The sequence below is a fragment of the Equus quagga genome, chromosome 21 (assembly GCF_021613505.1).
Source record: "Equus quagga isolate Etosha38 chromosome 21, UCLA_HA_Equagga_1.0, whole genome shotgun sequence".
NCBI classification, from domain to species: domain Eukaryota; kingdom Metazoa; phylum Chordata; class Mammalia; order Perissodactyla; family Equidae; genus Equus; species Equus quagga.
The window spans coordinates 9,988,366-10,001,344 of record NC_060287.1 but is presented as its reverse complement, the minus strand read 5'-3'; the positions used below and the strand labels follow the sequence as shown (position 1 = coordinate 10,001,344).

At 39.6% G+C, this 12,979-nt stretch overlaps 1 protein-coding gene across 4 annotated transcripts in view; it reads right to left on the bottom strand.

The window, feature by feature from the left end:
* The window catches only part of ROBO1 (roundabout guidance receptor 1), a 380,310-nt gene extending 368,093 nt beyond the window's left edge, over positions 1-12,217 (bottom strand). For all 4 annotated transcript variants that reach the window (XM_046648052.1, XM_046648054.1, XM_046648053.1 and 1 more), the window contains exon 1: positions 11,752-12,217. In XM_046648052.1, the coding sequence (XP_046504008.1) occupies positions 11,752-11,806 (55 nt within the window). In that variant the 5' untranslated portion in view covers positions 11,807-12,217. The remainder of the gene's footprint in view (positions 1-11,751) is intronic.
* Positions 12,218-12,979: the final 762 nt, after the last annotated feature.

Here is a 12,979-nt window from a genome sequence, read left to right as displayed (position 1 = left end):
ACTGACAAATTATTTCAGAGATGTTTCATTTTCATTTCTGGTTAATTTTCAATTGACAATGATTATTGACCCTTTAGATTAAGCTTCTCTCCTGATAATATTTCTGTCAAATAGCTAATGATCTATAAACAAATAATAAAACAAATAAGGTAAACTAGGTTTTAAAAAGGATACTGCCATAAATTCTTGCAGAAGGTAATGGGTTCTTTGCAATTCATGCACTGCTCCAATTTTCATTATTTTTATTTCTTCAGATTTCCTTAATGTATTTTCTCAACCTGTAATTCATATGCAACACAGTGGTGTGTCTCTTAATAGCAATCAGTAAAACTATAGACTGTGTTGATAATTTCTATTCTTATTCAAGAATATATTTATTTGTTCAGTTCATCAGGGTCTTTTAGCTCATCAAAGGGCCTGTGGTTTTGTTTTCTTTGTTTGTTAGCTTTAGGACAAAAGAATAAACATAAACAGTCAAACTGATCACTTTGCCTGCCTCAACAAAAACAATTTGTAAAATGTAAATAGCTCCCAACAAAGGCAGAAGCTTTTGGTTAAATAAATAAGCCATTATGTAACCATTTAACTAGTAACAATACTGTACAGAAGGCCAAACATTAGATAAGTAAAAGCTTCTAAGACACTGAAGATAAGAGAAAGTGAGGGGATACTGATGTATTTAGAGTAGGAATAAGTAGTAAAGACAGGTCAGCCCTGTGTGGGATGGATGGTACAATACTGGAGCCACAAAATGGCGACCTGTGGGCCATATTTGGCATGAGGACTTATTACTATTTTTGTTATTACTATTAATTTAGACTCAATTGCTCTCATTTATCAGTTGGGAGATTTTACTTAAAAATACAGATTTATACCTTCTCTTGAAAACTCTGAAAGTCCGTCTACATTGGGCTCATATTTCTCCATGGCAATACCCAGCCAACAATTCCTTAGATCTAATACAAGGTCTTCCTTAGACAAGCCCTGTACAGGTATTTCCATTTTCAGCCATTATAAAATATTATCAGAGAAGGAAAACAAATCTCACAAATTCTACTTTGTTTATCTTCCCTGCCAATGAATTGTGACTTTAGACCAGGAAGGGCAAGCAGTTCTAAGAAGGATCAGTGGGAAATTAAGGTGAAAAGATATGAATCTAACTTCTTAATACATTTTCAATTTCCTGACCCAGAAAAGCATTACATCCCAGGACACTGAGAAAACTTTTAGGTAAAATGAAAGGTTTATTAGAGACTAGGAAAAAGTTAAAAGTCATTGACATCTTTAACTAAAAAAGAAGGTAGATTCCTTAAACTTCATGGTACACTTTAGGACACCGACAAAATAGATATTAAAAAAAATAACAACAAAAACAACATAACCAAGGGAAATGACTCCTTACCAAATGATGAAAATTGGGGGAAAATGGGAATCTTGTGCCTGGAGAAAAGATGGTTTAGAAGAACATAATAACGGTCTGCAAATATTGAAACGGTTTCATGTAGAAACTAGACTAGATTTACCATGGGTAGCTTCGGAGGGCACACAAAGACCAATAGGATAGGAAATAGAGTTGGGTTTCAGCTTAATATGAGAAAAATTTTTATAAAAATTGTAAATGGAATCTTCTACACTATGAGGAGATGTTTCCTGTCACAGAAAGTAAGAAGGTAAGATAAAGACTATGTGTTCTGGGTACTGCAGACAGGGTGGAAGCACAGAGAGATAAAGTTAATGTGCTAAGGTACTGTCCAAATGATTCTCTGACAGGCTGAGAACAGTAATACACATTGTACAATATCTAAGTCTATTTATCCGTACACTGCTATCCATGGCCTCAGAGAAAATAGCAAAGAATAGATGTCAATCTCTAAGAATTAAGTCATCACGTTTACATTTATTTTATATCATCTCTTCTCTACTTGGTGGAAGCTTTTTATGGCCTAAACATAAGTTCACAGAGCAGTCATGCATACCTCTGTTAAATTACCTATATGGCAGTCAACCATTTACCATAAATTCCTTAAGTGCAAAGAATGAGCTTTTTTTTAGTTTGTTGTCTATTAAGGTTGATTAAGTGAATAAAAAGAATGGATGTGATTATTAAACAATGTCTCCTGAAATACACCAACGTCACAAGTGAAAAGCTACAATAACCATCTGTTATAAACTCTACCCCTTCAAACAGATTGTTAGTTTTTGAAATTACCACTGCTAGATGCACCTCTCAAATACTTCCTCTTGCCCAACAAGATAGTCCATTCTTTCTCTTTACACTCTTTGGGAACCTACTTATTCCAGGAAGATTTCCCTTGATCTATCAGCTCCCACCTCCCTTCTCTTACCATATCAAAGCATCTTTCACTCACATAGTGCCAACAACTGATTAATGCAATTCAATCTTCATTTTCCTCTCTACGTGTACACAACCTCGATCTTGTATTAAAAGTTCTCACACGTTATAAGGAATGTCTAAAACATTCTTTAAAGTGTCTAATAGCAACAAAAGTTGATAACTGGTTAGTAATAATTTTAGATTGTTATCAAGACTAACAGTAAGTAGTTTACTAAGGAATAAAATAATGTTATTAAGCGCCATTAATAAACAATAGCATAATCAAAGACAAATGAGTGGCAAACTACACAGCAATGAATGCACAGAAATAAATTTATTGTGAAGTATATTTGAAGACAAAGAGTAAAAACCTTAAGGCTAAGACCCAAGATCTCGTATAAAGGAGGGTTGTAGATATGATACTGTTTTGATTAGAGGTAGAGAGTAGGAAACAGGGAAAAGCTTCAATCTTCCTTAAGCCTTATGTAAAGCCACAAACATATGGAAATAGAGAAGAGAATATACAGGTACCTCTTATCTACATATTTGGAAATAACTTTGGAAGACCATTGACCTCAGCTGAGAAAACCATACCCAAGAAATTATAGAATGATCTTACTCAGATATAGACATTTAAAAGAGTAAACAAAGCAAAAGAGTAACATTTAAAAAACCCACTACGTTACTTCTGAAAGGATATTGATTACAGAACTGTTTTTGGTAGTTATTACAGTCTCTGGCAGGTTTCATTCACAAGGATCATGTTAACCAATTCTGCGTTCTTTGTTTTTTATAAACCTTGGCATTTGAGAAGCATACACCTTTAAAGGAATAATAATCACAGATTCTAACCAAACTGCTGCTTAATATGTTTTTATTATCTATAACACCTTATCACTACATAAACCATCTATTTTCAAACTCAAACAAACATTCAACACCAGTTTCTTAGAGAAGTTAGATGCCAGTGATAGTATTTTCCATATGAGGAAATTTCTATTCACTCATACAACTAAGCTATCATAAAACTTACTTGGTTCCTACTATCTCAAATTTACTCTGCAAACCAAACCAGCAGTGAATTCGAATAAACCATGCCATGGGTCTGGACTGTGTTTCTGTGTTCCACAGTGGATGATACCAGAGTGCATTCTTTTTTGTGGATTATCATGTGACAAGCAGAAGAGAGGAACAGACAATCAGATATACCAGAAACATCTAACAGCTAAAAAGGAACTAAACCAGCTTGGCAGCACAATCTAGTTCCCTCACAAAAAAGCATCTTAGCCTTATTATATACACATTTTATATTGTTTCATCTACAATCATTTTCCTTTAAGGGGATAGCATAGTATGTAGGTATAATGGTGAAGAGCAGAAATCCTGGGATCAGACAGGCTGGTTCCAAATCCTCCCTCCACCTCACTAGCTGACTGGGCACGGTCAAGGAACTTCGCTTCTCTGGACCTCTTTTTCCATATTGATAAACAGGGAGAATAGCAAGGCATTCACTCCTAATGTGGTATTAAAAAAGATAAGGCATATTCATACTTTGCCAGGTAGATAGTAAACATTTTATAAATTCTAGGCTTCATAATTACTATTAGAGATATTATTATTACTGATTCCTAGTCCCTTAGGTTCAGTGTATACAATTGGGCCTATACTGCATCAACTCATCAGTTAATTCATCACTTAGGTTTCTTTCTCATCATGTAAAATAGATATATATATGTATAACATATACATTTAATAACTATGTGTGTTTAAAACATTATGTTAAATACGTCAAAAGCAAAATGATGAAAGGGCAACTTTGAATATGAGGTCCTAGGAAATGATGAGCTCCTAGGATTGAATGACATAACAGGAGACAAGTCCAAATAATGCAATGGATTTCATTTCCTCTCTGACCATACTGAATCTAATAAAAGCTGGCCTTAGGATGCTTCTACTCTATTCTAATTCATCGAGATCAAGAGCAACTATCTTGTCAGTAAATGTTCCTCCTCTTTGCATAGTATCCAAGTTCAGGCTCTGCCTCTCTCCTATTTTCCTTCTACATATTTGGGTTTTGGCAATATATTGCTATGTTCATTAATTTAAGCAAGTTCTAGTTCCAAACTTGATACCAGATTGCTAACGAAACTTTCACTCCTCTTCAAATATGAGAGAAAAACAGACGAGTTTATCTTCCACAGCCTGTAAAACCCAGTTTACTTTATTCAGACAACTTGCTAATTGAATGATCTGGAGACACAGAAATTACTTCCCAAACCAGACAACTAGAGTAGTCTAAAGCTACCGAGAGGTGTGTAGTTAACACATACGAATGTGCTTTAACTCACTTTGTTATATGAGCGAGCACCATTTTAGTGAAGTTTCACAGTAATAAAGACTGCCTTTTAAATCAAGCCTGAATAAACAAAATCAGCTTTAGATCTGTGAAACTAAAAAGCAAAGATCTGTGAAACTAAAAAGCATACATTTATATCTCTTTTATATAAGAAATGAATTGCAGGCAGACGCTTTAGCCAGACTAAAAGTTAGTGCGTGAATAGTGGGGAAAAAAAATCACATGCTAAGACAAAAAATATGACAGATAGTATGCAGGTTATTTAAGTTTGGAGATCAACTTATGAGACTCAGTGTATCTCATTAGCACCACATGATGCCAAGTGATCTTAAACAGACATGAGCAGCCTGATTCACTTATTCTTTGGTCCCATTTTCCTTCCAAACTCTATCTGGAATTGCTAATAACATAAAAAAGTCCTCAGTCATGTTAGTGGAAAGAAACTAAAATCAGGCCTGTTTCCTCTTCTGCTAAAATCCAAGAATGAGCTTACCAAGTTGATTTTTTTTCCCATAATAGTGCATAAATTATGACCATACGTATCATACTACGAAGAATTTTATGGTCATATAAACACTGTCTTTTGTCATGCTATTGAAAATTTAAGTTAAATCAAGAGATAACATATACCTGAAGTGATTTTTAAAGTACTAAATGATCACATGTAACAATGCTATTTCTCTTAACATACTACTTTTCGTCGCATGAAAAGAAGAATCTACAGTGTTGGGGATACAAACTGGGTCTCTAGCTTCTTGAGCAGAACCTGTTGCAAATAATTTTAGGGGAAAGTTCCAGGGACTGCATGCTCCTTCCACAGCTGACTGTGGATCAGCTGTGCCTGGTTCTCAGGTCATGTACTGAGGGTTTGAACACACACATAGGTGGCCTATACTTTCAACTTGACAGTTTCTGAAATCCAATCAAGAGCAACTTGATAAATTGTAACCACGAGCTGCTACTCCCAGAAGGGCTTTAAAAAAATATGTTTTCTAGTAAAGAAGACTAACATAATCTGAAAAACACATTTCCAAAATACAGTGTCTCATTAGGAATTAAAGTCTACTATTTCCTATATGCTGCATACAAATCAATCACTTAACACAAAAAGAATGCATTCTTACTTAACACAGAACCACACTGCTCTATTGACATTTGCCTGTATCCATCGATGGTGCTTTTAATGCTTCATTTAAGCGTCAAACTAGGTGACGTGCATTAAGCCTATAGACTATTTAGCATCAAACTTGTGATCCAAGAACATTTTCTTCAATTGTTTACCTTCTGCACACTCTCCCCCAAATAATGAAATAAATTAGGTAAAATAAACAGATATTCTTTTCCAGCTCTTAGCCATGGACAGCTGTGAACACCACAGAGGTATTTCTCTCGCTGAATGAAGTCAGAAAGATATGCACAGTCATGCTGTTCAAAATATTGTTTTATGCGTGGAACAACATTGTCATAAGATGTTTGGAAGCCAAGTAAAATCACAGAAGTAAAGGAATTTGTAGCAGCCTGTTTTGGCGGAAGGGAAATGAGACTGAGCTCTCCCATGAAGCCAGCAACATGACACCTTCCAGTGCTGGAAACAGCCTTTTGGATGGTTAAAAAAAGAAAGAGCAAGAGGAAAAGGCAAGAAGTGGAGATCAAAGCTATCCCCCTGTACACTACAGATAATCTTTTTTCTTCCTCTTCTTCAACAGCTGGATTGAAGGAAAAGGCTGAAGGTGGAGGGAGAAGGGGAAAAGGAAACCATGCTAATTCAGAATTGTAAAGAAAGGAGGTGGCCTTTTGATCTCCACAGGATGGCAACTTTATTGGCTATGCATAAGCAGTTTCCAACCAGCTGATCAACCAGGTATTAACACTCAGCCCTTCCATGATCAGTAACCATGAAGTGAATCATCTGTGAATAGCAGTCGAGCAGAAGGCTCATCTACGACTAAATGACCACCAGCCCATGCCCAACCCAGAAGGAAAGAGCAACCCCAGGGGAAATGATTGTCTCTCCACAGGCTCCTCCCTGGCGAGGACAAATTATTTGCCTTGGGATTCATAGCAAATCTTTCCTCAAGTGTGCATGAATGAGAATGGCATTCATTTTCCAAAATACAACTTGGAATCCATGCACATCTGCATCACCAGCAGGCATTGTTCTGACTTCCTTTTGATCTCTTCTTTTAAGCATGCTGGAAAATACAGATATGATAAAGGCTGGATGTGAGCTGGTTGGATGTAAAAAATTGATTGTCTTGCCTGGCGATCTAAAAATGTAAAGATTATTTACTTAATGGCAGGAAAAGGAAATTTCCCTTTCAAATTCTCAAGTGTTCAAACTACAGTCCTATTTAGGTGGATTTTTTGGACAAATTTTACTTTTTCAATTTTTTTAAATTTATGCTTTATCTCCCCAAATTCACCCTGGTACACAGTTGTATATCCTAGTTGCAGGTCCTTCTAGTTGTGGCATGTTGGGACGCCGCCTCAACGTGGCCTGACGAGTGGTGCCATGTCCATGCCCAGGAGCCGAATCAGCGAAACCCTGGGCCGCCGCAGCGGAGCATGCGAACTTAACCGTTCAGCCATGGGGCCGGCCCCATGGACAAGTTTTAAAATAAAAAGCAACAGAACCGTAATCTTTCTTATTTAATTTCCTCATTTTTCTCTTTCAAATTAGGAAAGTTCATGGTGGTTAAGAGTTTTGGAATCGGCATGGTTCAAATCCCTGCTCACCCACATCTGCTAACCTCTCCATGATGTAGTTTTCACAATTATAAAATGAGAATAAAGTGCTATTTTACTAATAACAGCATCTATGTCATAGGGTTCTTATAGGCATTAAATAAGGTAATGGTGAACGTTCAATAAATGATAATCATATCTTCACATCAATAGCAGTAGTAGTCGTCATAAAGCTTCCTATGGTACCCAGAATTTGAACTTGATCTCATTTTGAAATTATTTCCTTCTTTCATTTTAATGGTCTCCTCTAAGCAAAAGTGTTATGATATAGAAGGTAACTACTTAGTTTGTCACTCTATATAAACTGAGGTCATCAATATTCTAAAGTCTTATTCAACGTAGCTTTAAAAAACTATTCTGTGAATTCATTAAAGATTCAAACATGTTTCAAATTGCATTTTTGTTATAAAAACTGCAAAATATCTAGTTCTTTCTATAGTTGTTAAATATAGAGTATACAAACTGACTTCAAATTTTCAGAGATCAACTTTTCAGGTCTGCTCTTCGTGCTGTGTGGCCAGAGGTGCACTCATATCTGCTGCTCTGTCTATTTCTACTCCCCCCCTCCTCCTGTACTTTAAAACTAGCTTAACTCTGGATCTGTTTCCACTACACTCCTCTCAACTTCACTTCCAGTTTCACTGTTATTTTTCCCTTTCTTATTATCAAATTTCCTAATTTATTCTACAAGATTATTTTAGGCCTAACTTTAAATTGAATAACAACTTTGATTTCCCTATATTTTCCTATAAGATATCAAGCTTGCAAGGCAGTTATGCTTTTGTTTTAAGAACTAAACATTTTTAAAAGAGCAAGAAAGTAACATAAGCATTACCTTAGCATCTTTTATTAACACAGAAGATGACACATGAAGACTCAACTATTTATGATCTTCATTGGCAAGCTGTTATTCTAAATTTCCTCCCAGTCTTATTCCTCTTGCCCAGGATTTTTAATTATAGACATCTACTCGATGTAAAATAAATACACAGATACATACATAAACAAACAAATAACTAGTATTGTAGGTTTCAAATTTAGCATTTTGCCCCACTGTAACTCACGCAAGAATGTTTCATGTGCCATAGTGAAGGTAAATTTTCCATTCTAAGACATTTTAACTATAAATATCTTATGTGTTAGAAGGCCCATTATTGAGAAATAAGGATATTTTAAAAGATGTTACAGTATCCAGATAAGTATATTTAAAAGCCAAAAAGCTTATAAAGAAACTAATAAGAAATTTTGGAATTACCAATGAATCTTGAGAGAGAGAAAGAATTGGGGGGGGTGACAGAGACCCAGATATGTGACTCACATAGTGAAACTTATCTAGAAAATGCTCCTCTTCTCAAGAGAAAAGATCCTCCTCCCAAAATAAAGAAAGAAGGAAAGAAGGATAGCACTATTGAACTCCCACTGTGTTTGAAATTCAGATCTCACCCCAAGTTTGAACTGAAATTCAATCACTTTTTGACTTGAAATCAGGTTTTAGCAAATGGAGCTGAGGAGAGGCAGTCTATGAAGGAAGAATGTTTAGAATCCGTTCCTGAGAGATCACACGGTTTTTTTCTCAGTGCTACCTCATCTGCTCCCCTCACCAAAAGTCTAGCTAGCCATAGAAAAGAACTCAGATGTACAAACTCACCAAAGAAAATACCTTGAAAATGAATTTCTAAAGAAATACCCATTTTTTTCAAAATCTTAGTTTCCTAATTAAAAACAGTTATATATTGTAGCATTCGGTTAATAAATAAAAGGCTACAAAAAGCAAACACATACTCTTAAACATAATATTTGATGTTAAGTATGACATCAACATATTAAAATGGAGTTTATAATTTCTTTGAAGAAAACTATACGACTTTCTTAAGCTGGCAGTCAGGTTTTAAAAAGAAAAGAAAAAAGAACTGACAACCAATAGATGCTTTTACAGGTTAAATCTTGTTGAAGTTACCTTTCCTCCTCAGCACACTTTGATTTATTTAAGCTCACCACATTTCTCTTAAATACACTCCATTAACAAGTGATAGACTGTGATCCCAGGCTTGAGGCAAGACATGAAACACAGTTTTGCAAGAACTTCATTCATTCCCTGACCAGGTGTCTCCAGCACGCCCAACTCTAGCTAGTTATCTGAGTTCTGTGAAGTTTTATTTAACTCAATAGTGTGGCTTCAGAACAGCACATGGTCATGAAATCACGCCAGCAGCCCAGCAATTTGGCCTCTCAAGTTCAGATGCACAGCATGAGCAAAAGTCATTAGAGGAGCAATAAAGACCTTCAGGTCAAATATGAGAGAGCACCTCCCAAAGACCCCTCGGACTTGCAACCTGGAGAAACAAGTAGATGAGCGCACCCGACAGAAAAAGTCAGGTTTAGTAAAAGTCATCAGTGGCTTAAACGGGAAATTAAATTAGAAAAACACACCCAGAAATCAGTTTAGCGCTAAGATTATAAATGCCACATATCTATGTAAATTACAAACCTCAGATACTAACTACTAACGGAATTATCAAATCTGAAAGGATGGTACATACCCCCCAGATATTTCTCCAGGTGAAGAGAGAAGTTGCACACTGAGGCGACCAGCTTTCAGTAAAACCCTATTAGTGTGATCCTATCTTTAATCTACAGCCATGATAAAATGTCCCAACATATACAAACTCAGCTCAAACAGTGACTAATGACCATTAATCCCCCTATCTTCAGTAATCTGCCCCTCCAGTCATTTATCACACTGACACTTCACTTTACACACGTGAATAAACTTTAACCAAGAAGGTGAATCAACAAAAATCTCAAAGGTATCTGAAGCTGTAAACTAAACCAGGGGGAGACATGGCAAAGAGAGACAAATAGAGAGATCAGATCTTAATGTTTTTGATTTGCATCCATGGCTGGGTGTTGGGGTGGGGAACTATTCAATCATTCAGATCTGCAAACTAAGAAAAAAGCTACATTACAGAAAGGCGAAGCTGAGTTAGTCTAATCTGTTCACTTATCCACTGTGACATATATGAGATATCTGTGGGGGAAACTTCAGTTTTCTGTCTTTTTCAAAGGAGTAACAATTTAATGAATTTCTTATTTAGTTTAGTTGCAAATGTTCCTTTCAGCCAGGAAGCATATCTCCTGGGTTAAAATTCTTTGAGGGGTTTATTTGCTATCATTTAGCTGACGTGGGTTTTCATTTTTCTTTTTCATATTTCATTAACTTCAGTAAAATCCTTGGTCAAAATATAAACCATAGCCATGGACCACAAAAAGCTCAAACCAACCTTTCAAAACTGTTTCATAATCATGCAAATTGAGTGACTCTAACCTATGGGCCCTGATGCAACTTGAACTCAGTATGCGACTATAAAAAATTCCCTGAGGTGCAGTGTGTGTGTGTGTGTGTGAGTGTGTCTGTTTTAAGGCCTGAAATCAGATCCTTGATTGAAACCAGAATCTACCAAAAGGAAAGAAAGAAAAGTTGAGCAGTGGTTCTGTTCACCCATAGTAAAAGTTTCTTAGGAGTGTAAGGAAACTATTTGTAATTTTAGACACAATGTATACTCTGATGTCAGAGGATCCCATGGCAGCATCCTTCCAACACTTCATATGAAGAGTGTCAGTACTATTTAATTAATCCCCCAAATCCTAAATTCAGTCTTCTGTTTTCCCTTGCCAGTGAAAATTCCCAAGCAACTAACTGTTCCTGTTCAGATACTTGCAACCGCCTGTTTTCCTTCCAAGCCCAGCCAGGGAGAGTGGCTAGCTCATATCCTATAGTAAGAAGGAGTTATTTCCTGAAGTTTCTTCAGAATCAAATTTAATTACAGACTTTGGTTACATAAAACAACGACTAATAACCCCTTGTGCTCGCAAGAGGAGGGGCGAATTGGAGGACCAGGTTCAGGAATCCTGGCGGGTCTCTGGGCCACAAGTTCCCCGGGCGCACATCTCCCTCCCCAAAGGAAGCAGCCGAAGGATGAAACTCGCTCGGGCTCATCCTGGGGGCCCAAACTCACCACCAACCGCCGCCTCCTCCCACCCCTGCACTCAGACGCGCGTTAGCCTAGAGTGATCTGGGCGTGCCCCGAACTTGGCAAAAGGCCGAGGTCTGCGATGAGGCTCGGGGAGTTTTGGGGGGCAAAGGGACGACCCAAAGTGCGAACCAGGAACCTTTTCGCCCAAAACTCCTGAAGGGATCGAGCTCCTCCGGCCTTAGAAGGGAGGTCGCCGAAACGCAGCTCGGGGATTGATTCTGAAAAGCGCAGAGGGGGCGTGCAAGAGGGATGAAGGGTGAAGAAAGAAGACGCGGGGTTACCTGAACAGAGACAGATTAATCCAAAGAGGTAAAAGTGAGCAGGCTCCGCGATCATTGTCCTCGGGTGGATCCTGCATACAGTCTCATGCCAAGAGGAGGGAGTAGAAATGGGGTCCCCAAATTATGAAGCCACACACCACACACACTACACACAAAGGCTTAATATAAGCAACGTGGGTCAATCCGCCAGGAGTTTTCAGGGCAATTACTCGTCGACCTTTCCGGACGCGTGTCAATATCTCAGAGCTCTTTGCAGACTAAGAATTCCAAGGTTTGCCTTCTCTGGCTCCAGGGTTTCCGAAGAGGCTCGGCCACTTCCAAGGACCATCCAAAGCGAACAACAAAGAGCCGAAACAGAAGAGCAGTTATGCCGTTTCCTGCCTCCACCGTCTTGCCGAGCCTCCCGGCGTGCGCCCCCACACTGAGCGCCGAGCGCCGCGGCGAGGGCAGGCGCGGCGGCGGCAAAGTTGGGGTGTGAGATCGGATTAGGGAGGGCCAAAAAGTGCTTCTCCGTCTACAGGCGAGCCCAGTCAACAGCTGGCCACGCGCAGCGGCGGCGAAGGCAGCGGCAGCAGCTCCGGAGGACGGGCACGGGGTGCCGGGGGTGTGCCTGGGTGACTCCGCGCGCTGGGGGCGAGCGAGGGGGCGGTGCGGAGACAGCGGCTGCCTGGGCGGGCCCTTGTTCCCATCACTTGGGGGATGCGGAGGGCACTGGGGACAGCAGCAGGTCCGCGAACACACGCGCGCCTCCCCGGCGCCCCCAGCCCTGCGCGGCGGTCACCATCGCCCCCGGCCCCCGCAGGGGCGCGCGCACAAGGCACCCCGAACTCTCCGCGACTGGGACGCTGGAGCCCAAACTTCCTGAGGGGCGGCTGCCCGCAGCCCTGGCTCGTGGTCGGTCGCTGCAGAGAGGCAGCTCCCGGACTCCCCGGGGTGGCGGAGAGGGGCGCGGAGGATGCTGCTGCGGGTGGGAGCGACGGCCGCCGCGGCTCAGCCGAGCTCCGCTGGGACCAGCCGCGTCTGAAGTTTCTGCTCTCACGCTGCCGCTCCTCCGGCTCAATTGCCTGTGGGTTTCCCCCACCGTCCCCGCGGCTCCCGGTTTCCTCCCTCTCCTCCCCGGCCCGAGAAGACTTAAAGGGGCCGCGCGGTCCTTTCCCTGCTTCTCTCTACACTCTCCAGACGTTGGTCTGGCAAGTCCTGCTCATTAATATTTCCATCCACAAGCCAG